The sequence below is a fragment of the Oryctolagus cuniculus genome, chromosome 1 (genome assembly GCF_051225735.1).
Source record: "Oryctolagus cuniculus isolate XC-2025 breed Fujian yellow rabbit chromosome 1, ASM5122573v1, whole genome shotgun sequence".
Taxonomy (NCBI): Eukaryota; Metazoa; Chordata; class Mammalia; order Lagomorpha; family Leporidae; genus Oryctolagus; species Oryctolagus cuniculus.
The window spans coordinates 198,900,993-198,927,601 of record NC_142867.1 but is presented as its reverse complement, the minus strand read 5'-3'; the positions used below and the strand labels follow the sequence as shown (position 1 = coordinate 198,927,601).

The 26,609-nt window shown below is 56.6% G+C and overlaps 3 protein-coding genes across 14 annotated transcripts; 2 read left to right on the top strand and 1 right to left on the bottom strand.

Moving 5' to 3' along the window:
* Window positions 1-1,061: 1,061 nt before the first annotated feature.
* HINT2 (histidine triad nucleotide binding protein 2) lies at window positions 1,062-3,124 on the top strand. 6 transcript variants are annotated; one of them, XM_002707996.6, is made up of 5 exons: window positions 1,062-1,217; window positions 2,309-2,449; window positions 2,545-2,649; window positions 2,753-2,825; window positions 2,935-3,124. In XM_002707996.6, the coding sequence occupies exons 1-5, from the start codon at window positions 1,137-1,139 to the stop codon at window positions 3,024-3,026; spliced, it is 492 nt and encodes a 163-aa protein (XP_002708042.1). In that variant the 5' UTR covers window positions 1,062-1,136; the 3' UTR covers window positions 3,027-3,124. The 6 variants fall into 6 exon arrangements, with proteins under 6 accessions (XP_002708042.1, XP_008266591.1, XP_089156920.1 ...); XM_008268369.4 differs by having other exon boundaries at window positions 1,081-1,217; window positions 2,129-2,449; XM_089300797.1 differs by lacking the exon at window positions 1,062-1,217 and adding an exon at window positions 1,368-1,884.
* A 646-nt stretch (window positions 3,125-3,770) lies between these two features.
* SPAG8 (sperm associated antigen 8) lies at window positions 3,771-6,288 on the top strand. 4 transcript variants are annotated; one of them, XM_008268209.5, is made up of 7 exons: window positions 3,771-3,942; window positions 4,044-5,022; window positions 5,109-5,283; window positions 5,479-5,524; window positions 5,604-5,721; window positions 5,815-5,877; window positions 5,973-6,288. In XM_008268209.5, the coding sequence occupies exons 1-7, from the start codon at window positions 3,905-3,907 to the stop codon at window positions 6,138-6,140; spliced, it is 1,587 nt and encodes a 528-aa protein (XP_008266431.1). In that variant the 5' UTR covers window positions 3,771-3,904; the 3' UTR covers window positions 6,141-6,288. The 4 variants fall into 4 exon arrangements, with proteins under 4 accessions (XP_008266431.1, XP_089156879.1, XP_089156881.1 ...); XM_089300753.1 differs by having other exon boundaries at window positions 5,815-5,885; window positions 5,973-6,108; XM_089300747.1 differs by having other exon boundaries at window positions 3,783-3,942; window positions 5,148-5,283; window positions 5,815-5,879.
* An 82-nt stretch (window positions 6,289-6,370) lies between these two features.
* NPR2 (natriuretic peptide receptor 2) lies at window positions 6,371-25,074 on the bottom strand. 4 transcript variants are annotated; one of them, XM_051856521.3, is made up of 22 exons: window positions 23,658-25,074; window positions 22,708-22,913; window positions 17,134-17,247; window positions 16,755-16,890; window positions 16,423-16,517; window positions 16,095-16,227; window positions 15,813-15,897; window positions 15,308-15,428; window positions 15,072-15,146; window positions 14,788-14,865; window positions 14,464-14,568; window positions 14,267-14,338; window positions 10,409-10,568; window positions 10,126-10,281; window positions 9,878-10,046; window positions 9,582-9,728; window positions 9,063-9,186; window positions 8,837-8,905; window positions 7,265-7,439; window positions 7,095-7,193; window positions 6,811-6,902; window positions 6,371-6,706 (listed from the first exon to the last, which is right to left on the bottom strand). In XM_051856521.3, the coding sequence occupies exons 1-22, from the start codon at window positions 24,322-24,324 to the stop codon at window positions 6,641-6,643; spliced, it is 3,144 nt and encodes a 1,047-aa protein (XP_051712481.1). In that variant the 5' UTR covers window positions 24,325-25,074; the 3' UTR covers window positions 6,371-6,640. The 4 variants fall into 4 exon arrangements, 3 of the variants coding, with proteins under 3 accessions (XP_051712481.1, XP_089156675.1, XP_051712485.1); XM_089300549.1 differs by having other exon boundaries at window positions 16,091-16,227; window positions 23,658-25,023; XM_051856525.3 differs by lacking the exon at window positions 15,072-15,146 and having other exon boundaries at window positions 23,658-25,039.
* Window positions 25,075-26,609: the final 1,535 nt, after the last annotated feature.

Here is a 26,609-nt window from a genome sequence, read left to right as displayed (position 1 = left end):
CTTTTTGCACCAAAATGGACTTTTCATCGCATTTCCACGGACGTTTCAAAGTTCGTGTGTGTCAAGCTACGAGTTGAAATCAGCTATGGCGATAACGTGGAGCCTGTGTTAAACATCTAACTAAAACTTAGCTAATGTCTGAGCATATCAGTTTTGAGAACTCATGTTTCTTATGTAAAAAACATGCATTTCAGCTTAGCAACAGTGACTCCCTGAAAATGCCAGGCACTGAGTTAACCCTATCACACCTCCTTGGGTTAGAAAAGGACACTGGATACACTCTCATTAACAGCAGCTCAGCAGAGGGGCGCTCATGGTCATCCCCGCCAGTTAAAAAACAAAACAAAACAAAATGCAAAAACTGCCCTGAAAACTCCAGAATCTCATCTACGGAGTAAATGTGTTAAAATTAAGAAAGAATGGCTCTTCAAAGTCTCTGAAATGTTCAAAAGGCTGAAAACGCCTTTTAGATAAAACACTAGCCACCGGCCCCTAGCCAATGGGAAAAACGACCCTGTGCCTGTTCATCCTTAGCCCCGCCCTTCTGGTCCCTGCAGCCAATAAGCGCCGAATGCCCTCAGAGCCCCGCCCTCCTGCTAGCCAATGAAAAGGACGAGCCTCAAATACCTTCAGCCCTTTGTGTAGCAGGTGGAGGAGCTCCGCCCTCTTACCCCGAGCCCCCCCCCCACGGGGGCGGGGCCTGCGTAGGACGAGCCAAGGGCGTAAAGGCCCCACCCACTCGGGAGCCGCCGCAAGCTAAACTGACCCAATACCGTACATCAAGTCTGGCCCGGAGAAATGCCCACCTCCAGGCCCCTCAGCCCTTTCACTGAGTGGGAATTTGTCTCATAACGAAACTACTTAGGGCATCCGTGCAAAAAGACGAAACCAATAGAGTGGGAAACTAGTCCCGTGCTGGCAAAAAGCAATGGGACAGAAAGGTCCCGCCTCTAAACTGGCAGGGGAGCCAATAGGACGAGGAGTCCCCAGGAACGCGCTCCAATGGGGTGGCAGGCCTCGCCCCTGTCCGCGGACAGAGCCAATGGCCTCCGCTCGTCGGCCGCCGACAGCCCGCCTCCAGTCGGCCGCAAAGCCGGGTGCCGGCCGCAGCGGAAGGTTCCCGCGGCTCCGGGAAGATGGCGGCGGCCGCGGTGCTGGCCGCCGGGGTGCGCGCGGCGCGCCGGGCCCTGGCGGCTGCAGGGCCGCGGGGGGCGCAGGTGAGAAGTGACCGCGGGGGCGAGGAGGGGTCTTGCAAGCTCTGACGTCCTCCGGGGCCGAGAGATGCGTTCCTCCCGGCTCCCAAAGGCTGGCACAGCCCTGCAGCCAACGCAGGCCGTAGCCTGAGCGCCTGGCGGTCGTCGCTGCCCGTCCGAAGAGCAAAGTTCCGGGCCGTGCAGCGAGGTCGGACTAGGGATGACCGCCGTCTTGCACAGGCCCCGGGCACAGAGGTCGGGACGGGGTCCCTGCGGCGCCCGCTGCCTGGCTCTGCCTCCAGCCCATTTGGCCCTGCGCCTGCGCCTGCTCGGGGCCACCTCCTCAGTGCCCCCTGCAGGAAGTGAACTTTCTCTTCTCGGTCAGTGTTCTAAGGAACGTTTGTGTTAGCCTGTCTTCCCCAGTGCCCGAAGCGACTCGGGGATTTTCATCCCGTCCACCCCTCACCGTGGCGCCCCGGCTTTTGCCTTCTCTGAGCCCGTGGGGCCGGGGGAAATGTTGCCTCCACTGATTCAGGTTCCCGGAGCTAAAATCTGCAGAGATCAGATGTGACACCCAGAGGAGGGAGCAGCTCGTGTCTAACGGGGACATTGCATTAAAACCTGAATAAAACAAGTAGCAAGGCTTAAAGAGCGGAAAACAAGTCATGGAAATAAGTGGAAACTTAACAAGGTGAGAGTACGCAGAGCGTCAGGCTGTCTGGAGAGATGATGCAAACAACCTCCTTTTAGATTTGAAGCCAAGGGAAGGGATTTGCCTGAGGTAATTCAGTGGTAAAATAGGAACTGAGATCTAAATCGGGAGGCTCCCGTTCTGGATCCTTCCCCCCTGAACAGTGCCAGATTTCTTAGCCACGTGAACAGGAATCAATTGCACCGCTGACTCCTGCTAGTAAGACCGCCTCTTTCCTAACCAGGCCCAGCACCCTGCTGCCGATGCTCTGAAAGTCAGGAACTTTTCCCGCAAGCAGACCCACTAACAGGTTCTTAGAGGGATGAAACTAGTAACTACCAGCGCTCAGCTTCTGCTGGCCCAGACGCTACAGAGGAGAAGCGCTGCCAGCTTGCTCCTGCGGATGTGTCTGGCCTACCTTCAGGTCCGAGGAGCGGCGGGTATGACGGATGGGGATGAAGTGGCCAAGGCCCAGCAGGCAGCCCCGGGGCGTGCGGCCCCCACCATCTTCTCCCGGATCCTGGACCGAAGCCTTCCGGCTGACATTCTGTATGAGGACCAGCAGGTGGGGTGCCCTTGGGACCCATCCCCTAAGAATTTCGTAGACCCATCCAGCTAGTTGAGGTAATGTGGTGACTTCTGGCTTGTCACTGCTCCCAGTGTCTCGTGTTCCGTGATGTGGCCCCTCAGGCTCCTGTGCATTTCCTGGTCATTCCCAAGAAGCCCATTCCTCGGATTAGCCAGGCTGAAGAAGAAGATCAACAGGTGGGGAGAGTAGAGCCAGGGTCGGGCTGGGAGGAGGCCAGGATTCAGCGCAAGGCTTTGCTTCTATGAATGAAGCCACCTGTGTCCTCCTCCTTTCCTGTAGCTTTTAGGACACCTCCTCCTTGTGGCCAAGAAGACAGCAAAGGCTGAGGGCCTGGGAGATGGATACCGACTTGGTGAGTGAGTTTTGGCTCCTGGGGCCCTCACGTATGAATTTTTGTTCTTCTCAATATGATCTTCATTCTTCGACCTCTCCCATGATCCTAACTGCAAGCTCCATTTCAGTGATCAACGATGGGAAGATGGGCGCACAGTCAGTATATCACCTGCATATTCATGTACTCGGGGGTCGACAGCTCCTGTGGCCTCCAGGTTGAACCTGCCTACTGACCAAGGACCCCAGACCTGGACACTTGCTTGGATGGTGAAGGGAAAAGTGGGCCCCTGCAGTGCTAATAAACCTATTCTCCATCAACTCTGCATCCTTGTCTTAAATATAAAAAGGTTCTTACCACAGAAGGGGGAAGAAAACTGATTCACCTCCTGAGAGATACTGAGGAGGCCCATCCTGTGGTGGCAGCTAAGGGGCCACCCTAGGTCAAGCTTCTTGAAAAGTAGCAGCTGGAATGAGCCTAAGGGAGGTGAAACCCAAGTGTAAGACATATTCAACCCTGGTCTTTATTCAGAGGCCAAACTAGTTTCTAAGGGGGGGATGGGAAGAGGGTGGTCATTATGAGGGCATTGTTTTGGAGAAGAAGCAGTCACACAGACAAAAGCTGCTGCTACCCTTTCACGGTTCCATATGTCTCACCGTTGTTCTCTTAAGCTGTTTCATAAAGTTTCATCCTTAAAAAGTTTTATGCACTATGCCCACCCCCAGACTTTTTTTGGGAATGAACTGAGCGAACTGTGAGAAAGCTACTGTTGCCCCTGCACAAACGCAGGAAGCAGGATTTCGTCTGATGCCACAGTCATCTCTGTTTGCAACATAGCTCCCTAAATAATCGCCCTGGAAAGTGGTAAAGGCTCATGTTAGCGCATGGAGGGCGAGGTCTTAGGCCAGCGGAACCTTAAAAACCCGGTTGGAGCGGAATGCAGTCGGGGCGGAACGCCGGAAGGCCGCTCCTAGGCTGACTTCCGCCCCGCAGAGGCCTTGCCTCCACCCCCACCCTCCACGTCCGCCCAGCTCTACTTCTGCGCAGTCTCCTGGAATTGTTTGCTGTCGCTATGGCAACCCAGTAGCTTGGGTCGGAAGATGGACACCAATGAGTCTGCTGAGGGATCGCGCCTGCGGTGAGAGCCACCGCTCTGGCTGCCGGCGTAAAGGGAACAGGGAGGGTCGGAGGGCTTTTTGCTGTGCTCGTGACAACCTTAACACATTCGTTTTCTTTCAGTTCTTCGGAAATACAGCCCAGCTCCGGAGGACCAGGGTCCACTTCGGAACAATTTCCTTCTTCGGATGGCCGTCCTAGGACTGCCCTGGCAGCCGCAACCGCGGCAGCTGTAGCGGCTGCATCAGCTGCATCAGCTGCTGCCGCCGCCAAAGCAGCTGCACTGTGTGCACAGGGCCAGGCGCCCTATTCCGAGTTCACAGAGCCTTCCTCTGACAGTGTTCTGCAACCCAGCTTTGCCCACAAGATAGACCATGGGAGTCTTGGCATTGAGCCCGCCCATGTTTCCTGTGTGGCTCGGGATGCCTGTACTACAACCGACCTTAGCGCTAGCCCTGGCCTCCTGACTGGTTCTAGCACGGGTCCTGCTCCTGGCTATAGCCATGGCCTGATTACTAGCTCCAGTTCTGGCCCTGCTCCTGTCTTCAATTCAGGTCCTGGCCAAGGCTCTGGTCCTGGCCAAGGCTCTGTCCCCGGCTCCAGCTCTGGTCCTGGCCATGCCCCTGGCCCTGGCACCAGCTCTGGTCCTGGCCATGCCCCTGGCCCTGGCACCAGCTCTGGTCCTGGCCATGCCCCTGGCCCTGGCCCCAGCTCTGGTCCTGGCCATGCCCCTGGCCCTGGCTCTGCCACTGGTCCTGGCCATGTCCGTATTGGTACCTCTAGCTATGGTCCTAGCCATGGTTTTGGCTCTGGTCGAGGCTCTGGGCCTGCCTCTGGGCCTGGTCCAGGCTCTGGCCCTGGCCTCAGCTCCAGCACTTCTCCAAAGTTCAGAAGTCTCGGAACAGACCTGGTCCCTAATTATGCCTCCTGGAGCCACCAGTGCCACTGGGAGCCTCAGAAACCACCACAGTGGGAATCTCTGCAAGTCTCAGAACCTGGCTCCCGCGGCCCCCGGAAGCCCTCAGAGGTTGAAAGGAAGTCCAAGGTTTTCAGTGAAGCACAGCCGCGGGGCCAGTGTCTCCTCTACAACTGGGAGGAAGAGGTATTAAGGGTCTTGAAAGCTATTCCCCGTCTCCTCGGGGTGGTTGTCTAGGAAGGGATATCAGTCACTCAGCTTGGGGCCCACAGAGAGCCACCAACCACTTGGATCAAGTCCCACGCATGCAGGACGGCTCCGAGAGCTTCTTCTTCCGACACGGACACCAAGGGCTGCTGACCTTGCAACCACAGTCACCCATGCCCTCCAGCACCACCCACAAGGACTCATACCAGCCCCCGGCCAGCTTCCGGCAGCCACTTCGAGGTGGGAAGCATGAGAGGGAAGGGCAGAATGAGCCCACTAGTCACAGAATCAAAGAGGGGAAGGGGTTTCTGCTGGGGTGGGGGATTGCTTGGTGGATATAAGGGCAAAATCCCAAATTGTTCCTTCCTTTTCTTAAATTTCTCTCTTCTGGGACTGTGTCTTAACTAGACCCCCACCCTGTCCCCCTCCCCCCAGGGAAGCGTGAAGCCATGGTGGAGACGTTCCTGCGCCATCAGATCTGGTGAGAGATGGGGAAGGGGAAGGGTGGGGAGGGGGAGACCTGGGGCAGAATGGCCTTGACACCCTGCAGGGCTGCGCAGTAAAGAGGGACGGGCAGAGCAGGAGCCTACCACCAGGAAGCTCTCGGAGGTCGAGTCAGTGACACACCATGACTACCGAATGGAGCTGGTGCGGGCAGGGCCTCCTGCCCCAACCAAGGTAAGAAGCCCTGCCCATCTCACGCAGCTGGGCTCCCAGGGCGGGCAGAGAGGGCGGAGGGCCCAGAGTTGCTCACGGCTCTTTCCCTCGCAGCCTCATGACTACCGGAAGGAGCAGCCCGAAACCTTCTGGATGCAGAGGGCACGGCAGCTGACGGTGTGAGGGTGACTCGGGGCAGGGCAGGGCAGAGGCTGTGTTCTCTCCTGGCTCAGGGGAGGGCAGGCTCTGTCCTCATCCTGGCCCTCCTGCAGGGTGTCAGTAACATCAGGACGCTGGACACGCCATTCCGGAAGAACTGCAGCTTCTCAACGCCTGTGCCCTTGTCTCTGGGGCAGCCTCTGCCCTATGAACCTGCGAGTCACCCCTACCAATCAGCAGAAATGTCTTCCCTTGCCTGTCAGGGAGGAGGGCGGGGCTAGAAGGGGGGAGAGTGACTCCTGTCTAGGGGTTGGGAAGGGAAGCAGGACATGGGATATGGAATCTCTGGACTGGACAGCTGGGGAGAAAGTTAGAGTTCTCTGTGCTTGATGAAGGGGGCCTTATATATAAAGGGTTCTCTCCTCCTGAGACTGTTGATTCACTGATTCTGTGAGTCACCGCGCCCATCCTTGGGGTTGGCTGCTCCTACCCTAGACCGTGACACCGTGACTTGGTGGTGGTGGTGTTTTATATTTGGCCAAAATATTCTGGTTTAGATACAGATATTTACAGAAGGTAGGGAGGAAGGGGGACCAAGCCAGAGAGGGGCAGGTATATGTACAAGGCTGAGCTGCAGAGGGCTACAACGTCCATAGAAGTAGGTTCTTCTGCACGTCTTCATCTCACGTAACAACGTCTGTTTCTCGTGTGTGGAGATGGTGGCCACTGCCCACCCAGGCACCAGCAGCAGGAGATTGTCTGACTTGGGAGGCAGTGGGGTTTACAGGAGCCCAGGGGATCCTTTCCGCTCTCCTAGGAGCCAGTAAGTTCGCATCTTTCCTTTTCCCTGGAAGCGGGCAGTGGGCATAATTCAGATTCCTCTATGTTACTCCCCGAGTCCCTCCATGTCCCCAGGATTCCCGCCGGAATCCTCCCCGTGACCGCCGTCACCTTCATCTCCACGTCCCCCCGGAGCTCTAGCTGGAAGCAACCCAGCTCATCCAGGGCATCCTTGGTGGTAGAGGACACGTGGATCTTCAGGGCTGCGGGGCCGGGGTGGGGGGAGGGGGGGTCAGAGAGGAGCTGGTGGCGCTGGAGAGCACCGAGCAAGCACCCCCGTGCTTCCAGCGCACATGTCCCTCAGGTGAAAGGTGCCCAAGGACAGGGCACTTGAGGACCACAGGAGAAAGCAGGAGCTACTGAGGCCGAGGCTGGGGCAGGAGCTGATGTCTCACCTTGGCCATTGGACTCCATTCTAGAAGCGGTGTTCACTGTGTCGCCGAAAAGACAATAGCGGGGCATTTTCAGGCCAACAACCCCTGCGCAGACTGGCCCTGGGAGAAGAAATGGGTTGGGAGGGCCTGGGAAAGGTGGTGAGTAGGGATGCAGTAAGAGTCAGCCTTACCAGTGTGGACCCCTATGCGCAGCCTCAGCTGGTCATGCGGTCGGTGGCGGATGCGGAACGAAGAAACTGCATCCAGTAAGGCTAGGGCCATCCGAGCAATTTCTGGTGCGTGGCGTTGACCATTTCGGCCTGGGAGGCCAGATACCACCATGTAGGCATCCCCAATTGTCTCCACCTGATTGAGAGTGGGCATTAGAAGGTTTCCTCTCTCTCAACCAGTGGGAAAGGGGAATAGTAGGAGATAAGCTGGACACCACCAGGAGTCCTCATGACAGCCTACAAGGGCAGAACATAGCCTAGGGACTACATGTCATTGCCTGAGGGTCTGTGGGAAAGGGGGGGTCTCTGAATCTTAAAGCCCTCCCTCCCCACCCCAGCGCCTGGGGAAAACTCAGAAACCCTTGGCTGAATGGAAGGACAGCCTGCCTGCAACAGAAGCAGGAGCCAGGCTCAACCTTGGAGCCCAAAGGCCGCCAGCAGCCCAGACTGCCAGAGGTGGGAAGACAAACACTTGACTTTGTCTTTGACTGAAACCAAGTAAGAGAGTGTCCTTGTTAGGAAATACACACTAAATACTTAGAGGTAAAGGGGTACTGTGTCTGAAACTCTCACGTGGTTCGGAAAAATTATCATAGGGAGACATATATCTTTTTAAAATCAAATCGATCTGGGCAAAGGATTTATAGGAGTTCTTTATGACAGAGACAACAGAGGTGCTAGCGTGAGTCTAAAGGGCAGGAACAGGAGTGGATATTAATTTTCTACCACACACAAATAAACAAACAAAAGAACAAATCCATTATTCCCAGATATACAGATAAAACAACTGAGGCTCAAGGAGATCCTATTACTTACCCAAGGCAACAATGGCAAAGCCAATATTCAAATCCAGATCATTTTCATTCCCAAGGACAGTAAACCCTGCCCTCTGTCAGCTCATTACGTCAACATAAAAGGCTCTACGATATTTGTTCATAGCCTGCCCTTCACCTCACTCAACCTATCTGTACCTACATCCTGTATGATTCTTCCATGTCTGGAGGGGACTGGAAAGAAATGGTGAAAAAGCTGTTGTTTATACCCCTGGGGAGACAGGGGCTAAATTCTGGGATGGTTCTGACTGGGGGAGCTTAATAAGTCCTAACAAATGAGACTGAACTGTACGATTACAGTGCTCCAGCACGAGGGTGCAGGAGACCCTGGAGCAAAAACTGATGGAAGAGGTCAGGCACGTCAGGTCCAGAGAGACTGAGTGATTTTTTTTTTTTTTTTTAATCTGAGAGACAGAGAGGGCTCTCATCTGCTGGCTTACTTCCCAATGCCCACAAGGGCTAGGACTGGGCTGCACCAAAGGCAGGAGCCAGGAACTCAATACGGGTCTCCCACACGAGTGGCCAGAACCCAACTACTTGAGCCATCACTGCTGCGTTCCAGGGTCTGCATTAGCAGGACGCTGGAATGAGGAGCAGAGCCAGGACTCATACCCAGGCTCTCTGATATGGGACATGGACATCTTAACTGTTAGGCTAAACGCCCACGTGATCTCATCAGGAAGGCAGCCCTGACTCTCACCTTGTAGACGTCAAAGTTGTCAATTATGGCGTCAAAGCAGGTGTACAGGTCATTAAGAAGTGTCACCACCTAACGGGGATGGAAAAGCAGAGGCTTTCAGACTTGTACCCAACTTTCTAAGAATTCTTAACACATGAGCCATAAGAAGATATGGGAGCTCTAGAACAAACGAACCGTCCCTACTCCTCAGGCTCCCCAGGTCCCTGACCCACCCACGACCTCTCACCTGCATGGGGGTGCTCTCTGCTGACAGCGCTGTGAAGCCAACGATGTCACTGAAGTAGATGGTAACACTGTCAAAGGCCTCCGCCTGAACAGTCTCTCCCCGCTTTAGCTGCTCTGCCACTGAACTAGAGACAAGGGTGCAGCTGTGAACCAGACGCCAAGGAGACTGGAAAGGGGTACACGGCTGCAGCAGAGACGACTTGGTGGAGAGAAAGGAAAGTGGCTGGGAAAACATTACAATCTAGGGCAGGGTAAGGGGCACAGGCAGTGGGGGATGGCAGGGCCTCCCTGTGCAGGCAACCAGGTGTCTCAAGGCAGGACTGCTGCACATCCACTCACTGGGGGAAGGGCATCGTAGAGCAGTGTCCTAAGAAGGGATGAGAAGCCAGAAAGAGGGCAGCAAGATGTGAAAAAGCAGGGTTCTGAGGCTTGGGATATGAGTTCTTGGGAGCGTGATGAGCCAGGGGCCAATGGAGAATAATCCCCAAGGAAAATTCTGGAAGGAGGACAAAGGTCTCACTGGGGTAGAATCTGGTAGAGCAGAGCCTCAGCCTTGCGCTTCTCCTCCAGGTAGGCCTGCGTGCGTTCCTCCACCAGCTTCTCCAGGTTATTGGCATACTGCTCCATGCGCAGCAGGAGGTTGTCCAATATGCTGGTGCCACCTTCCCTGGGGGAAGGACAAGATGTGGCACCTTTGCCAAGACTCCCAGGACTTGCTCCCCACCCCACCTTCCGGCCCCACCAGCACCCCCTCACCCACTAAGACTGAGGGGGCTTCTGCCTCCGGGGAGCTCCTGCCCCTCGCTACTCCCTCACTTGTTAAAGCGGCGTATGAAGCCCTTAATCTGTCCGAAGTCTGGCCGCTCGGCTGGGTCCTGGGCCCAGCATCGCTCCATCAGCAGAACTAGCTCCTCGTTCAGCTGGGTCCGGTCGATGCTTGGCCGGAAATATGGCCGCTGACCATTGCGCACCTTCTGGACGATCTCTGAGGGCGATGAAAGGTCTGGATGAAACACAGGGTCCATGCAGGAAGAAGAGGCGGTGGACAGTGGGTTGACTCTCACCTTTTGGGCTGAGGTCCAGGCCTTCCAAGTAGAAAGGACCACTGCGAAGCGCTATCTCCTGCAGGATGATCCCAAAGCTATAGACGTCAGCCTTCTGCATGCCGGTGGTTGGCAAGGAGTTCCCACTGAGCAGCTCTGGGGCGGTCCACAGCTTCTCTGAAAAGAAGGAACAGGCTAGCCAGGCCTCCAAAAGAGGGTGTCCCCAAGTCCACCAGGCTAATTCCCATAATGCTCCCCAACATGAAAATGCAACAGGAAAAACAGGCACGGGGGCGGGCCTCACTGGCATAGAGGGCGTGGCTGTCATCGGGTTCAGCAGTCGATCGGAAGCTGGCCAGGCCGTAGTCTGTGATTTTGAGGACAAAACGGCTATCCACCACACAGTTGGAGGACTTGAGACTCCCATGGGATGAAATAATGCTGTTGTGGAGAAAGGCCATACCCTGCAGGACACAGATGGAGTCACGGGACTGGACCATACGTTCCTTAGAATGTTCCCTCGCCCGGGGCCGGCACTGTGACGTAGTAGGTTAAGTCTCCGCCTGCAGTGCCAGCATCCTGTAGGGGTGCCAGTTCGAATTCCAGCCGTTCCATTTCTGATCCAGCTTCCTGCTAATGCACCTGGGAAAGCAGTGGAAGATGGCCCAAGTGCTCGGGCCCCTGCACCCACTTGTGAGACCCAGAGGAAGCTCCTGGCTCCTGGCTTCAGATCAGCCCAGCTCCTGCCGTTACAGCCATTTGGGGAGTGAACCAGCGGATGAAAGACCCCTCTCTCTTTCTTTCTCTCTCTGTAACTGCCTCTCAAATAATTAAAAAAAAAAAAAAGAATATCCCCTCTCCATGAGAAGGACACTTAACCAGCTGTCTAAAGATCTGGGGACCCTACCAACAGCGGGCTGAGGGGCAGTTAAGACACCACGTGCCATATCAGAGTGCCCCCAGCTCCTGACTCCACCCTCCTGCTGACGTGGAACCTGCAGGGTCGGGGTAATGGCTCAGGGGCTTGGCTTCCTGCCACCCATGTGGGAGATCTGGATGGAGTGCACCTTCTGGGCCTTTGAGGGCGTCTGGGGAGTGAACCAGCAGAGGGGAGCCTGCACTTGCTTTCTCACCCCTCCACTCTCGCTCTACCTCTCAAATAAATTAATTAATTGAAAAAACAGTAAACTGATTTTGGAAAGCATCCTTTGCACAATTCCACTCAAGGAAGCTGGCAGAATAGGAAAGACGTCCCTTTCTGGTACCATAAGCAGCAAAGAGGCACCCAGGCACCAGGAGAGGAAACATAAGAGAAGGGATAGGGGAGCTGCCAATTTACTACCCTAGAGAGGGAAACCCATCTTCTTCTTTTTAATTTTTTTATTTGACAAATAGAGTTAGTGAGAGAGAGAGAGAGACAGAGAGAAAGGTTTTCCTTCCGTTGGTTCACCCCCCAAATGGCTGCTGTGGCCAGCGCACTGCGGCCGAAGCCAGGAGCCAGGTGCTTCCTCCTGGTCTCCCATGCAGGTGCTGGGGCCCAAGCACTTGGGCCATCCTCCACTGCCTTCCTGGGCCACAGCAGAGAGCTGGACTGTAAGAGAAGCAACCAGGACAGAATCCGGCACCCATATGGGACGCCGGCACCACAGGCGCAGGATTAACCAAGCAAGCCACGGCGCCGGCCCCGGGAAACCATCTTCTGAGCACCGAGTTCCCACTGAGCAGTAGTGAAAGGAACATAACCATAAGGTTGAACGCCAAGAGTGATTTGACGCCTATCGGGGCTGGTAGTTAGGAAGCCAGGGCTTGGGACCCACGTACCAAGAGCAGCTGAACTTTAATCCATCTGTGTACAGGCAAGCAAGTCAGGGTGGAGGAGGACTGTGATCTGCTACTACAGGGAGTGCTGGCTCAGGGAGAAGGTGGAGAAGAGTGAATGACCATACCCAGGAAAGCGGTCACAAGTGGGGAACAGCTGCCAAGCCAAGGCACAAGCTGAAACTGCAGACCCAGTGGGGCCAGAGGAGAGGACGCACGCCTCTGAGGAAGACAGGTCTTAAAGGAGTAGTGCTTCCCAAAACCACAGCCCTCAGGGCCCACGCAAGTCAGGTCCTGGTGGGACGGAAAGGAGTCAAGGTTCTATATGCTGACCCCAAAAACTCTGTGTGAAGGGTAGCCCTGGTCTTAACAATTCGTATCTCTAGTCCATGTGAACTCTTCCTTTTCATTTATTTTATTTTTTATTTGAAAAGCAGAGTTACAAAGAGGAGAGACAGAGAGAAACAGAGAGAGAGAATCTTCCATCCACTGATTCACCCTCCATATGACCACCAACAGCCAGTGCTGGGCCTGGCCGGAGCCAGGAGGTGGAACTCCATTCAGGTCTCCCACATGGTTGCCGGGACTCAAACATGTGGGCTGTCTTCCACTCCTTTCCCAGGAAAATCAGCAGGGAGCTGGATAGGAAGTGGAGCAGCTGAGACTTGAACCAGCGCCCACATAGGATGCTGGCGTCACTGGCGGCAGCCCAACCTGCGGCACCACAGCGCCAGTCCCTCCCTTTTATTTTAGGCATCAAACAAACGTTTGGGAATCACCAAATCTGTGAATTTCATTTCATGGAAACTACAAAGGACACTTTCCAAAATCACAGAAATGATCAGGCTGACTCTGTTCAAAGCCACTTTTTTCATCAAATTGCTGTTCTCCAAGAGTCATGTTTTCCTTCTATGTATCATCACACCTGTAGTTGACTACTACCTCAACTTGATCTAGTACTTTATCTCTCATTTGATGGCAGATTTTCTTATACACACACACACACACACACACATTTTAAAATGACTTCATCAGAATTTGGAATACAGCAAAGCACTGTCGGGCAGCGTGTGGTCTTCCACTAGGCTTGCTCCCAGGCCGAGGCTTGCTTCTGGACACACAAGCAGAGCTCTCGCTGCAGGGGGTTAAGCCACTGCCTGAGGCATCAGCATTCATGACAGAGCACTGGGGTTCAAACCCTGGCTTCTCTGTTTCTGACCCAGCTCCCTGCTGCTGTTCTCGGGAAAGCGGCAGCAGATGGCTAAGTCCTTGGGCCCCTGACATCCACTCGGGAGACTCAGATCTAACTCTAGACTCCCTGGCCATTATGGCCATTTGGGCAGTAAACCAGCAGATGGAAGATTTCCTTCTCTCTCTTTCCTTCTTTCTCTGTCACTCTGCCTTCCAAATAAGTAAAAATAAGTCTTTTAAAAATTAAAAAAAAAAAACTTGTCTACCTGTCCAACCCCTGGAAAACCGAATTTTATGCCTCCATTATTCCATAGGCTTTTGGGTCATTTGAAAATAGCTGACACCTAGCCTACTGGAGGGATACTAAAGGCTTAGTACACTCTTTCTTGGTTTATTTTTTGTACAAGTAAATGTTCTTTTTAAAATTTCAGTTTTCTGAGCAAAATAACAGACATGCCAACTATTTGTCAGAGAGTCCAATGATGAGAGGAAAAACAGGAGATAAGAATTTCAGAGAATCCACTCATCTTTTCTCTTCCAAAGGATTTAATTTTTTAATGTTTTACTTATTTATTTAGGAGGCAGAAAGAGAGAGAGAGAATATATATGAATGAATGAGTGCATTCCCATCTGCTGGTTCACTCCCCAAATGCCCGCCCACAATGGCCAGGAGCCAGGAACTCAACCCAGGTCTCCCCCACGGGTGGCAGGAACACAATGACTTGAGCCACCACTGCTGCCTCGCCGGGTCTGCACCAACAGGAAGCTGGAGTCAGGCATTGAATCCGAGTGCTCTGACGTGGGACACAGTGTCTCACAGTCAGTGTCTTAACTGCTGGGCTAAATGGGCCCCCTACCACCAGCCACTGCACTCCTGGAGGTAAAAGAGAAGCTGGGGAGACATCTGACACACCTACCACAGAAAGACAAAAATCCTCTACAGGCACCAGACTCCGGCAGCAGGTAAAACTCACTCCCCCGGTATAAGCCCTAGATCCCTGTTTAACCATTATTACCCAACACAGGCTGAGGGCAGATGGAGAGAACAGGACTATCAGAGGATGGGACAGTGGAGAGAAGCTTTAAGCAAACACAGGACAATGGAGACATTTTGAAGTGAATGACCTCTTAACTAGGAGTGGGAAAGACTCACCTTAACAAGGTCATTAATGAGTGAATAACGGAACATCCAGTCCAAGTTGATGCTGTCATTTTCTAGAATATCCTGGTAAGTGACATGGAATAGATTATGTCTGTCCTAGGCCCACTGGCTGTCACCTGGCAAAGAGTCAATGTAACTGAGCCAATCCCCTAACCCCACCACCACAGTCTCCTTCACCCAGCCCTCACCTGCAAACTCCCACGAGGACAATACTCGGTGACGATGCAGATGTTGGGAGGGTCTATGCAGGCTCCAATGAAGCGAGTGAGATGATTGAACTGGACATCTCTCATCTGCAGGAAGCCATCAGGAAGGAGAAGAGAACTGAGCGAGCTTAGAAATCCACCACGACATGGGAAGATCCTTCTCTTGGTTGTGCCTACAGCTTAAACTCATGTATAAATAAGCCCTGGGATGACTTGTGAGCACACCCCTGCCCTGCTAGCCAATGCTCCTACCCCGTGGTCTCCCCCAGCCCTCCCCCGCCCCCTCCACCCAGGCGCATCACATACATGTTTGAGTTCAAACAGAACTTGCCGGGTCAGCTCAATGCGCTTCTTGTTCACGTGTTTGATGGCCACAACATTTCCCTGATGGCGAGGGTGGAAGGGGAAACGGAAAGTGAGTATCAGGTGTTTCTGGGCGCCAGGGAATACTGGAGAGCTGTGGGAGCGTCCAGGAGCTCAGCTGGGCACAGAGCGGGGGTCATGGGGGCAGCGGTCCAGGGGCAGAGGTGGCAGATGGGGATGAGACAGGATGAAATGGTGGGGACCAGAACAAGCGGACGACTGTTCACCTTGAAGTGACCGGTGTTGGCAAAGATCTGGTATTTCCCATGGGCTGTCATGAGCGAGCCGTAACTGGATCCCCGCTGGGGCCAAGGGCAACATGGAGGCGGAAGGATGAAAGGAACATTAGATGGTGGTGGCAGTGCAGGGGCTATCATTACAGGCCAGTGTGCTGGGAGAGGTCCAGGGAGAGAAAGGACAGCAACTCAGAGGGAGGCAGACGACCGCTGAGACGAGGGCTCACCAGCGACAGCGTGAGGCGGCTGCCTGCGCCTTTGTGACAGCGCTCTGAGTTGCCGAACTGCAGCTCTTCCCAGCGGATGCGCCACAGCATGCTGGCCAGCTCCTTCTCCAGCATCAGCTTCCTGTAAGGACTGCACACCTCAGCTGACTGGCAAGCCCCGCCCTGCCACCCCCTCAGCCACCGCGCGGCTGCAAGGTGCTCCAGCTGGTAGTCGAGGGCCACACGCGCCGAAAGTGCACGCCCCAGGCCCACTTCCAAACACACGGTGCACCCGAGGAAAATCACCTTTGACCTCGGCCCCACTCTAAATGACCAGTTAGCATGACCAGTCTAGAACCCAAAGTGGAACAGACTCCCAGCCTGAAGACAACGATGGAGAAAGGCCAGGGAGGACCTGCTGCCAGGTCTGAGAGGAGGCCCTGGCCCCTCCCCCACATTCTCGGGCCCAGCTGTCCTCGGAGGCTGTGTGGCATCGTGGCCGGCCAGGGAGGGGCCCAGAACTCACCGGAAAATCAGAAAGCTGGAAACGCCAAACATGATGAAGGTGATGCCTGTGCCCAGAGCCACAATGGCCAGTGTCGAGAGAGGAGCTGAAGGGGAGAGGGAGACCCTGAGAAAGACCATGGGGGCGGCGGGCTGCCCAGTGGGGAGGGGTGAGGCTCAGGTGGGGAGGAGCAGACAGATTTCCCGAGGGAAGTGAGCAAGGAGGGAGGGCAGCAGAGTGGAGAGGCAGCAGGGGTGGAGGCGAGGGGAGGAAGTGTAGCTCCCAGGCCCTGCACACACCCACTTTTATCACAGGATGGGTCGTCCAAGTCAAAGGCACAGGGGGGGTTGTCCAGGGGGGGTGCCCCCTTCACCCAGGCAATAGGCCGTTCTGTCCACCAGATCTGCTTCTCGGCTCCCGAGTAGTGGGCTGCAGGCTGCGAGGAAGCAGAAAGCTGGGCCCATGGGCCTGCTGCCCGAGACACTGCGATTCTGCTTGTCCCCCAGCCAGGAGGGGGCTCCCCCAGAGAAGATAAGCCCCTGCCTCTAGGCCCTTTGGCTCTGCCCTCCCTGGACTCTAGAAGGCTGACTTCTGCAAGGCCACCATCCCTTCCCTGCCCCTCCCCCATCACCTGGAAGTCCCCAGAATCCAGGTCTCCCATGGCCCACAGGACGAAATCGGTCTCCCGGTCATTGTTCTTGTCCATAACAACCAAGCCAGTCACACCTAAGAGAGCAAAGAGCAGCCGTTACTTTGAGGTCTACCCTAGAACCCCTCCTCTCCCCTGGCCCCTCCAGCTGCCTCAGAGCCTGTCCCCACCCCTGCCCCTGAGATGTGCCCACCCATGCCACGTCCTCCAGCCCCTGCTGATGCCCCCTGCTGCTCCGACCTGTTCTTGTTCTGCCCACTCCGCTCCTGAGCCTGGCCCCAGCCCTCAGGGGCGCTGTCAGCCCCGTTCCTTACCGTGGTACCTCCGGCCTTGCATCTTCTCCACAATCCGCAGCCCGTCCTCCCGGGTGCCTCCTTCCTGGAGGGTCTCGTTCAGGACTTCAGCATAGAGCAGGATGCCGTCGTAGAAGCAGCCAGCGATGAGGTTCATCTGGGGGTGGTAACTCTCTCCAAACATCCTGCCAGGCCCCTGCCCGACCCCCAGCTCTGGGCTCCCTTGGACCTCTTCTCACCTCTGCTTTACTTCCCCCCGCCCACTTCCACCTCACTGGACCCCGGGCCACGAGGAAATGCCCTGGATGGGAGCCACAGCCACCGCTGGATGCTGAGCTGGGGCAGAGGAGTCCTGCTCACAGGCCGGCCTCTCTCGGGGAGAGGAGAGGGAGCTGCTTACCAGGGAAGGGGCCAGCTCCACTCCGAAATCTTCTCGGGCTCTTATCAGCAGACGATTCTGGAATTCCTGATACTCGGGATTTGGGGGTTCTCGGTACGTGATCACCAGCACAGTCTGTACCAGCAGAATACGGGGAGAAGTGAATGGGATTCCAGGTGGGCAAGACTGGAGGCAGGACAGGGGGATTTGGTGAAATGTACATGATCTATAATACACAGGGGTGAGTCTGAAGGCTGAAAGGATACTAAGCTCTGTGTGTGTGTGTGTGTGTGCAAATGTGCACGTGCGGTGTGTTCAGTACCTCTGGGGGGAGGGGGCAGCACTCCTCCAGGAAAGGCAGACAGCACTGCTTGTGGGAAGGGGGAGACCAGGCAGTAACCGCAAAAGCCCATCATCTTCCCCAACTCCCTGCCACACCCAAGGCCTCTTGGCGAGCTGCCCGTGGTCTCACAGCCCCTCTTTTCCTCTCCTTTTGGGGTATCCGTCCACTATCGGGGAAAACACGGGTCATCTGCTCCTCCCTGGTGTGTTCATTACTGTCAACATTAGCAATAACACGATGACGTCATTGTTTGGGCCACTCAGACAGAGCGCCTGCGCCCGGTGAAGGAAAGAGATTCCAGGCTCTGGGCGGTACTTGGACGCCGCGATTCCACCTGTGAGAGGCTGAGTTCACACAGTTCGCCTGCAGAGGACACTTCCCACAAGCATCACTGTCTTGCTTAAGAGACATGTGTCACTGGGACAAACTCCCAGAAGTCACATGCCACACACCACACACATTTCACAGATAAGCAAACGGCATGTGGGCTCAGGCAGGCACACATCTCCCTGGCGCATGAGTCAGCACGTCCGTCCCTCATCAAAGTGCCTGCCCGGCTCCCGTGAGCCCCGCGGGTGGCCCCTGCCTTAGCTGCAGTCTCCGCTGAGACCAGTCCCTGCTCAGACACCAAACTGGCATCATAGGGTCAGGGAGAGACTTCAGCTCACCACGACTGTGAAGGCGGTAACTTAAAATCCAGGCACTTTGGCCAGTTTTATGCACTCCTGCCATGGAAAGCACACGCGGGCTGTGAGACCGCACCTGCATCCCCTGCGCGCACCATGAGCTGTCTGGGGAGGACTGACAGGCAGCGGAAGCCAACTTCCACCTCGCACTCATCGTATCAGACTGCGGTTTTCTCTGCAGCATGTGAGCGCTTGATCACACCCTTCTAACATCCTTCCACGCTCAGGCAAAACATAAAGGGGAGGAGGACGAAGGGTGAGGTGGGCAGGGTTCAGTAGGCGACACCTGCTGCAGAAATACAAGACATTCAGAGAGGCAGCGCACCGACGATGAAAAGCACAAGAGCTGGAGAAGAGATTTAATACAACTTGTATTTCACTTAAGGCTGAGGGTGGGTTTTTTATTCTCTAGGCTGCTTTGTTCCCTAGGCTGGCAGTTATCAAACATGTTGATCTCAAGATGGCCTGACAGCCTTACATGTTACTAAGGACCCTAAGAAACTTGTGTTTATGTGGAGTAAATCTACAGGTATTGGCCATATTATAAATTAAAGCTGATACACTTTGAGAACACAAGAGCACACAGGGGTCGGCATTGTGGCACAGCAGGTTAAGCTACTGTCTGTAACACAGGTATCCCGTATGAGCACCAGTCCAAGTCCCAGCTGCTCCACTTCCAACCCAGCTTCCTGGAAAGGCACCTGGGAAAGCAGTGGAAGACAGTCCAGGGGCTTGGGCCCCTGCACCCATGTTGGAGACCTGGATGAAGGTCCTGGCTCCTGGCTCCTGGTTTCAGCCTGGCCCAGCCCTTCCCGTTGCAGCCATTGGGGAGTGACCCAGTGGATGGAAGATATCTCTCTTTCCCCTCGGCCTCTATAACTCTGCCTTTCAAATAAATAAGTAAATCTTAAAAAAGAAAAAGAAAGAGAAAAAGATCAAAAATGAAAGTCCACACAAGCCACCCACAGCTGCCAGAGTGATGACATTATCCCACAAAAGGAACCTCTGGAAAACTCCACTGTATAAGGACAGCAGAATGAGTGGCGAAGGCAAAGAACAGCAAAGTATTATTTTTCAGTTTTTACCTGTGGTCCCCCAAAGGATTTCTGTGGCCCCCAGGATCCCAAGACCATACTTTGAAAACTGTTAGGCTAGACTGTTTTTGCTGTGGCTCCCAGCTACTTAAAAAAAAAAAAAAAAAAAAAAAAAAAAAACACCAAAAACCCCAAGCAGTTTTGCTCAGGAGCTAGAAGGAGGGGAAGGTAGGTAACTGTGGCCCCAGATGGACAAAAAACAAGCGAAGTCTGCCAGAACTGGGCTTGGCAGTGGGCAGAAGCCAGGAGTGCACCTGAGAAAGGTGCCCTGCAGGAGGCACCTGTGGGCTCACCCACGCTGCGACCTGCTCTGCTCAGAGGGCCGTGCTGCCAGCCAAGGCCTGAGGGGACAAGGGACAGTCTCCACGCAGAGATCTTGCCTCCCACAGCCTCCAGCTACGGCTCTCTTCCGCCGTGGCTGCTTGGTTCCCTATCTGCAGCCAGTCTCCTGCGGAACCCCTACCTATGACCTCCCCCTGGATTCCCGCCTTGCCGTCCTCTGGCTCCCCGGAGTCCAGTCATCTATCCATGCAGTTCGTTCCACCACATCTGCCCTTCTCCCCTACCCTGGTTGACCACTTTGATTTCCAAATCCTGGCAGCTCCATTCTTGGCCAGACGAACTCCTAGACCTACCCTCCCTCTCCCCAACACACACCTTAATTAATGCCAACCTACTACATGCTAGACGTGTGGAAGACGAGGATGAACGTGATCCCTAACCTCAGTGGCTACGGATGGATGGGAGAGAAAAATCCCATGGACACACTTCATTTCAAGGTCCCCTAGCCCAGGAGCGGCCATCCCGAGGCTCTTTCTGGCCATGACACTCTCCTGGAAAAACTCTGGGCATCTGTGCCACGGTTTCCTCGCCTGTCTGGCCCCGTGCTCAGGCTGGCCTGGTCTGGGACTCCTGTAGGACAAGTGTCTCTTGGGAAAGGGCTCTCTGCTCTCTCCTCCTTGGCTGCAGCTGGCCACCCAGGTTCCCTCCCCACCCCGCACCCCTGCCTCAGCCCTGGGAGACAGGAGCAGCTTGGCCACGCCCCTGCCCTCGTCCTTTCCCACCCTTGTCCCTGGTCTTCCCTCAGCGTATTTCTGACTGCCTGCTGCCCTTCTCCCGTGCTGCAGCAAAGCCCCTCTTCATCACTCTGTCTGAATCATGTGAGACAGAGAGCCATGAACGAACAGGCTGACATGACTGCCTAGAAGGTGACAACAGCCCTCCTCTCCCAGCGCTAAGGACTGGGGACCCTTGGCTAACAAGAGTCCTCACACGAGAAACACAGGTTCTTCTTTCACAGAGAGAAGGCAGCCCTCCCACCCGGAACATCCATCAGCCTCCCTTGGCCATGGCAGCTGAAGCACAATCTTCTGGCTATTCCCTTCTTGCACCACACCCATCTCTCTCTCTCTCTCTCTCTCTCTCTCTCTCTCTCTCTCTCTAACACATGGCAATATGTTCCTATAATTGCATTCACTGTGTGTTTGTTCATTCTCCGGGGACTTCCTCTGCTCTGTTCTCTACTGCATACCAGCACCTGGAACCTAGTGCAGGTGCTCCGTCAACACCAGTGGGATGAGTCAAGTCTTCAAATGTACAAACACGCAGTAAACAATGTGCTGAGTTCCACGGAGGCCAGAGTGAAGCACAAGAGAAGGGAACTCAGTGCAGCCTGGGGATTCGGAAGGGCAAAGAACAGGCCTGGGTCTTAAAGAACGTGGCAACGACATGCAGACAGGCCACCGTGAGAAGGCTGCTTTAGGAAAAGCTTAGAGCAGAAACAAAGCCTGTCCCGCCACTGCCCCTGTGCAAGTGTGACAACCACAGGCTCATAGTCAGCCATGCCAACAGGTGTGTCATTCAGTAGGACACACTGCTCAGTCCTGACCAAATACATAATCACAGCCCCTGAAACCTTACTCACTCCAGAAGAATGGCCACCCAGGTCCGGCTCTTTTTTTTTTTTTTTGACAGGCAGAGTTAGAGAGAGAGACAGAGAGAAAGGTCTTCCTTTTCCATTGGTTCACCCCCCAAGTGGCCACTACAGCCAGCCAGGAGCCAGGTGCTTCCTCCTGGTTTCCCATTCGGGTGCAGGGCCCAAGCACTTGGGCCATCCTCCACTGCACTCCTGGGCCACAGCAGAGAGCTGGACTGGAAGAGGAGCAACCGGGACAGAATCCAGCACCCCAACCGGGACTAGAACCTGGGGTGCCGGTGCCGCAGGCGGATGATTAGCCTAGTGAGCCGCGGCGCCGGCCCAGGTCCAGCTCTTAGACACACTGACTTGGAACCAAGAAACTCAGTGGGAAAAGGACCTTAAGGCTATCCTGAGAGCCACCTCAAACCCTTTATGGAATGAACATGCATAAATAAATGGGAAACACTTATACACATAAATTAGTGGGGAATCAGTAGAGGGGGTGGGAGAGCATTCGCGGGGGTGACTGTGAGAGGGAGAGAGGGCACAAAGGCATGAGGGCAGGAGGGGGCCTGGGGCCAGGGAGCCTGAGAGACGTCCGACCAGCTGGTGGTCTCAGCCCTGCGAGGGAAGACTGGAAATGTGGGGGACAGCACACTACAGAACATCTTCACCGTCACAGCGAGGGGTCAGCATTGCATTTAGCAGCAAACAAGTCACAGAAACTTGGAACAGAGGAGTGAAGCAGGCAGAGTCAGGCCAGCCGTCCCTACAAGCTCTCTCTGAAAGCCATCTCTCCTGCGCCTCCTCCGGACACCCTAGTTCAAGGGCACTGCCTCAGGCTCTTCTAACCCAACTGGAGTTCTGTCACCACACTGACCCTCACAAAACAAAACTCCGAAGACCTGCAATGCAAGTCCTAGAGTTCTCCTTAATTGGATTACACTTCTGCGATCCCTGTACCTAATTTGAGCGAACTCTTCCCTCTTGTCAGGTCAGCATCTTCCTGGTCCTCCAAACAGCCCCATTCCAGTCTTCTTCTCTTTGCTCAGGCAGCTCGGATTCCTTCTCCTGCTCTGCGAATATGACCTCTACCACCAAGGTCACGATAGGATCTCACTTCCTGTACAAAAGGCTTCGTCCCTAAACCCAGGCCACAGCGACTGTGCCTCCTCGGAACCACTGCGGTTCTCAGCGTCCAGTGTCCGTTCCAGCCACGCCATCACACCCCTTCTCTCAAACTTTACGTAACTGTGCCACAGGTATGCCTCACCTCTCTAGGGACGTGGGAGCCTTGTAGGAGTGGGGCGAGGCTCAGGTCCTTCCCTTGACTTTGCTCCCCTGTGGTCTACTGCTGGCACTTAGGAAAGTCAGTGTTCCAGGATCTCTGGAGCTGGCCAAAGTCAGCCCTAGCAGAAGAGCTCCAGGGGGCGGGGTGGGGGGCAGAGTGACACCAGACTCCAACATGCTCTCACAATTCCTGCCCTGTTCCTGGAGGCCCTGTGGGGACCTCCAACAAAGCACTTCCTCCTGCAGACTCAGCCGGAAAGATACCTGGAAGGCCTCCCTGAGGGCCTGGGCCTGCTCCTGGGTGCGGTTGTCCTGCCAGGGCCGGCCTGTAGAGCGCGTGGGCCCCGCGCGGAGACTCTCCCCAAAGACGTCCAGGTAAAAGAAGACGTAGTCCCCGTTGGTCAGGTTCTCCCTCTGGGCCTGGAGCAGGATCTCATGCAGCATCTCCAGAGGACCGCAGATGTACACAACTGGGAGCAGGTACAACAGAGGCGCACCTGAGAGAGCGCCCAGCCGCCCCGCCCTCCCGGAACCAAATGCGTCTCCCTCCTCAGCCAGAAAGTGCTCTGACCTATGCACCCCCAGCAGATGCTCCCCCTCCCTCCCCCTGCAGTGGGGGTCCTGAGTACCCTGGGGCCGCCTGGACCATCTGGCAGAAGTCAGGGCCTGACCTCACCCTCCAGGAGGAGGGTGCGCTCATCTACAGTCCCTCCATTCCCCAGGGCTCAGCTGCTGTCCCCTCCCCTCCCCGCCCAGCCTCCGCACTTCCCACCTCCTCCCTAGGCTCAGAGGCAAAAGCCAGGAGCCTGTTTGTGGAGGCCTCGCTACTTTTTGCTGCCACCAAGATGTCCTGGGGCCCCAGTCTGGGAGATCTCTGCTCACAGGCAGGCGTGGGGTTCAGGGTGGCATCCACCCCTCCCGGGGCACCCACCCTGCTCCCCGCCTCCACATTCTCCTCTGGTCCAAGCTTCATCTCCCCCCTACACACACACACTCCACACGCACACAGCGCTCTCCTACTCCTTGTTTACATCTGCCTATGGTGTCCACAAGCTGCCGGCAAAGCACGTGGGCCCTGGCACAGGTGCTCTGTCCCCAACCACCACATACATACAGCTCAGCCCTCCAACACAGACCTTCACCTACAGTTTCCCAGGCCTGGGCTCCAGCTCCCCGCCAACCCCGGCCCTAACACAGCCCCGGGCCACACTCACTGCGCCCGTTGGCCCGGATGAAGTGGGTGGCCTGCTCAGGGCCCCCTGGCTCCCGGGCATACACCTGGTGCTGCACACTGAGGTTGTTGCCCTGCAGGGCCTCGAAGACGCCCTCGATGGTGAAGTAGTGAGGCCGGTCATCGGTGCGAGCGTCCAGATACAGCAGGGCAGCGCGGGAGGTCCAGTTGAAGTGCTCGTGTAAGGTCACCACAAACTCACCCAGCTTGGGCGCCGAGGGGCCCGTGCGAACCAGGGTGCGATAATGCTCGCTCTTAGCTGCAAAGCCAGAAGCCACAGCACCCGCAGTCAGCAGGGGCAGGCGCCAGTGCGAGGCAAAGCGGGCCACTGAGGCGGCGGGGTACACGCAGCCGGGGCCCAAGAGCAGGTCAGGGTCGTGGTACAGCTTGAGGTCCACGGCGCGCAGCGGTGCCAGGTACTCAGAGCAGGCGCCATCTAGTTCGGAGCTGACAAACCGCAGGTCCACGGGCAGTGCCCGGCCCAGCGCCTCCACGGCCAGTGCCACAGCAGGACCCACCCGTGGCCAGGCCCAGGCGTAGCTCAGGTTGTGCTCCGGCAGCACCACCGCCAGCGTCAGGTTCCGCGCCCCCGGAGGACGCACCCCACCTGCCAGGGCTGCCACCAACAGCAGGAGCGATGGCAAGGCCATGGGGATAAAGCAGCAGCCCCTCCGCCCCCAGCACCTGGGGCCGCTCTGGCCTAGCCGGGAGGCACGGGCACCACCCAGCCTGGAGCCTGGGGAAGAGGCGCGGGCCGAGGCGGCCGGGCCCCGCAAAGTGCTGGGGACCCGGACCCGCCCGGAGGAGAGGAGAGGCCGCCTGGGGTGCGGAGGGGGTGGGCCGCCAGTCTAGGGCCAGCACGGAGCACTAGGGGAAGGTGGCAGGGGGAGGCACGGACAGACGGAAGGGGCCCGCGGCCGGGATGGGGACAGGGAGCCCTGAAGTGGCCTGAGGAGCAACGGGGAATCCGAGGCTGGGATGGGGTTGGGGGCGGGGGTGAACTGGTACGAAGAAACGGCCTGGGGGCACCTCACGGCCGAAGGGGCTGGGAGGCCGGGGAGCTGCGGGAAACCGGACCAAAGGGGCGGCGAGGCGGGAGGGCGCCCGCGGCGCGGACGGTCTGGGACATGGGCGGGCGGGGAGCAAAGCGAGGCCTGGGCCGGAGGGGAGGGGAAGGCAGGGGTGAGTCTCCTGCGAAGGCTTCTCCCGAAGCTCCTGCTTGGACTAACGGGCCCGGGCGCTGGTCCCATCCGGAGCTGCGGCGGCCCCGCCCGTGTCCCCAGCTCCGTTCCGCTCCGCTCCTCCTGGGCCCCGGCGGCCGGCGCTTCCTCCCGCCCCCCGCCTGGGCCCCCGCGCGCGCCGCTCGTCCGGGTCAGGTCGCCTCGGCCCGGCGCGTCTCCGCTAGCTGCGCCGGCGGCGGCGGCCGAGTGCGACTCCCTGGGCAGGCCGCCCGCGCCCGCCCCCGCGCCCGCCCCTCCTCCGCCCCGCCCGGCCCCACCCTCCGGCGCCCGCCGCCTCCCCCCGCCCCCCACCCGGGCGCCCGGGGACCTCCCCGGTCGTAAGCCCAGCCCGGGGAGCGCTGGGGGGCTCCCCACGAGGGTCTCGCGGGCCGGCTGGGGGCCCCGGGCGTCCCCTGGCTTGCAGGGCTTCCGCCAAGCCCCCTTCCATCTCGCACATTCCAGCGCTCCCGGGGCCTGTCTTCTGCCCCCGACTTGGCCCCCTCTTCCTGGGGGTCTCCTCTGAGCTTCCGGAGCCCCTCATACACGCTTGTCTCTAGAAAGCAGGCCGGGATCCCCGAGCCTCTGGTCACCTTAGCAGTGCCCCCCTAATGAGCCATGCCGCCCTCCGGACGCCTCTCGGAGGCAGCGCCCACTCAGGGTAGGACCGGCCCCACCAGCGCCCAGGGGCCCCACGCCCCACTCCTCGAGAGCCCCCCTCCCCCAGGCTCCCCTCCTTACCGGGCACTCGACCCTCCTCTCCCCGCCCCCCTGCCTGCCCCTGTGGCCTCCACACATCCTCAGAGGCCCACCGCGGCCCACCCCAGCTCCCAGCGCGCCATCTGCTCCGGGGCCTGCCCTTTCTTTTGTCTCCGCTGCAAGGTCGGGCTAGCGCTGGGTGAAAGCTTAGGGGCGCACTGCGCAGAACATCCCCCGGAAGCGGTGGAGGCCCACTGTACCCCACCTTGGGTTCACCTGGTCTCAAGCTTCCTCCCTAGCAAGTTCACCCCAAATACCCCAAATCTGGAGTGTGCATCTGACCCTGTAGGGGATGACAACATGACTGCTGGCAGGGACAGCTAAGGGGCCTAGGGGACTTTTCTCAGACTGTCATAAAGGACGTGCACATAAACCCATTCTCCTCCCCGTGCTGAGAGACACTGTTTCTCTCCCCCACCCATTTTCAATCCACTTTTCCAGAAATCCCTGTGCCAAAACGCTAAGAGCTCCTGGAGGCGGGTGGGAAGGCAGGGCGAGGAGGGGCGCAGTTTCTCTGAGATGAAGGCGACACCTAGTGGTTTCGGAGGGGAAATGAAGGACAATGCCTTTTTATTCTTAGGCACAGTGTTTGTTTATTGAAGCTGGCTGCTTGCCTTGCACGAGCTGGGGGGGCGGGGGGGATACGATGAAAGCCAAAGGGCCCAGTGCTGACCTTCGAGGGACATGCGTGTGGATTCCCTAGGGTGCAGAGGCCAAAAGAAACCCCCTGTGGCAATGTCTCTGGCCTCGAGCCCAGTGAAAAGGAAATCTTAGGACAGCTCCTTTGTAACACTGAGGAATGGGAAGTGGAGTTTCAGGCTCCCCACGCTGTTAGTGAGAAGGGATTTCGTCCCATCTGGGCTAGGAAAAGGGGTGATGGGACAACCTGGAAACTCTCCAACTTCAGACCAAACCAACCAAATCGTTGCGTTCCAAGCAACCAGACCCAGCTTTATGGG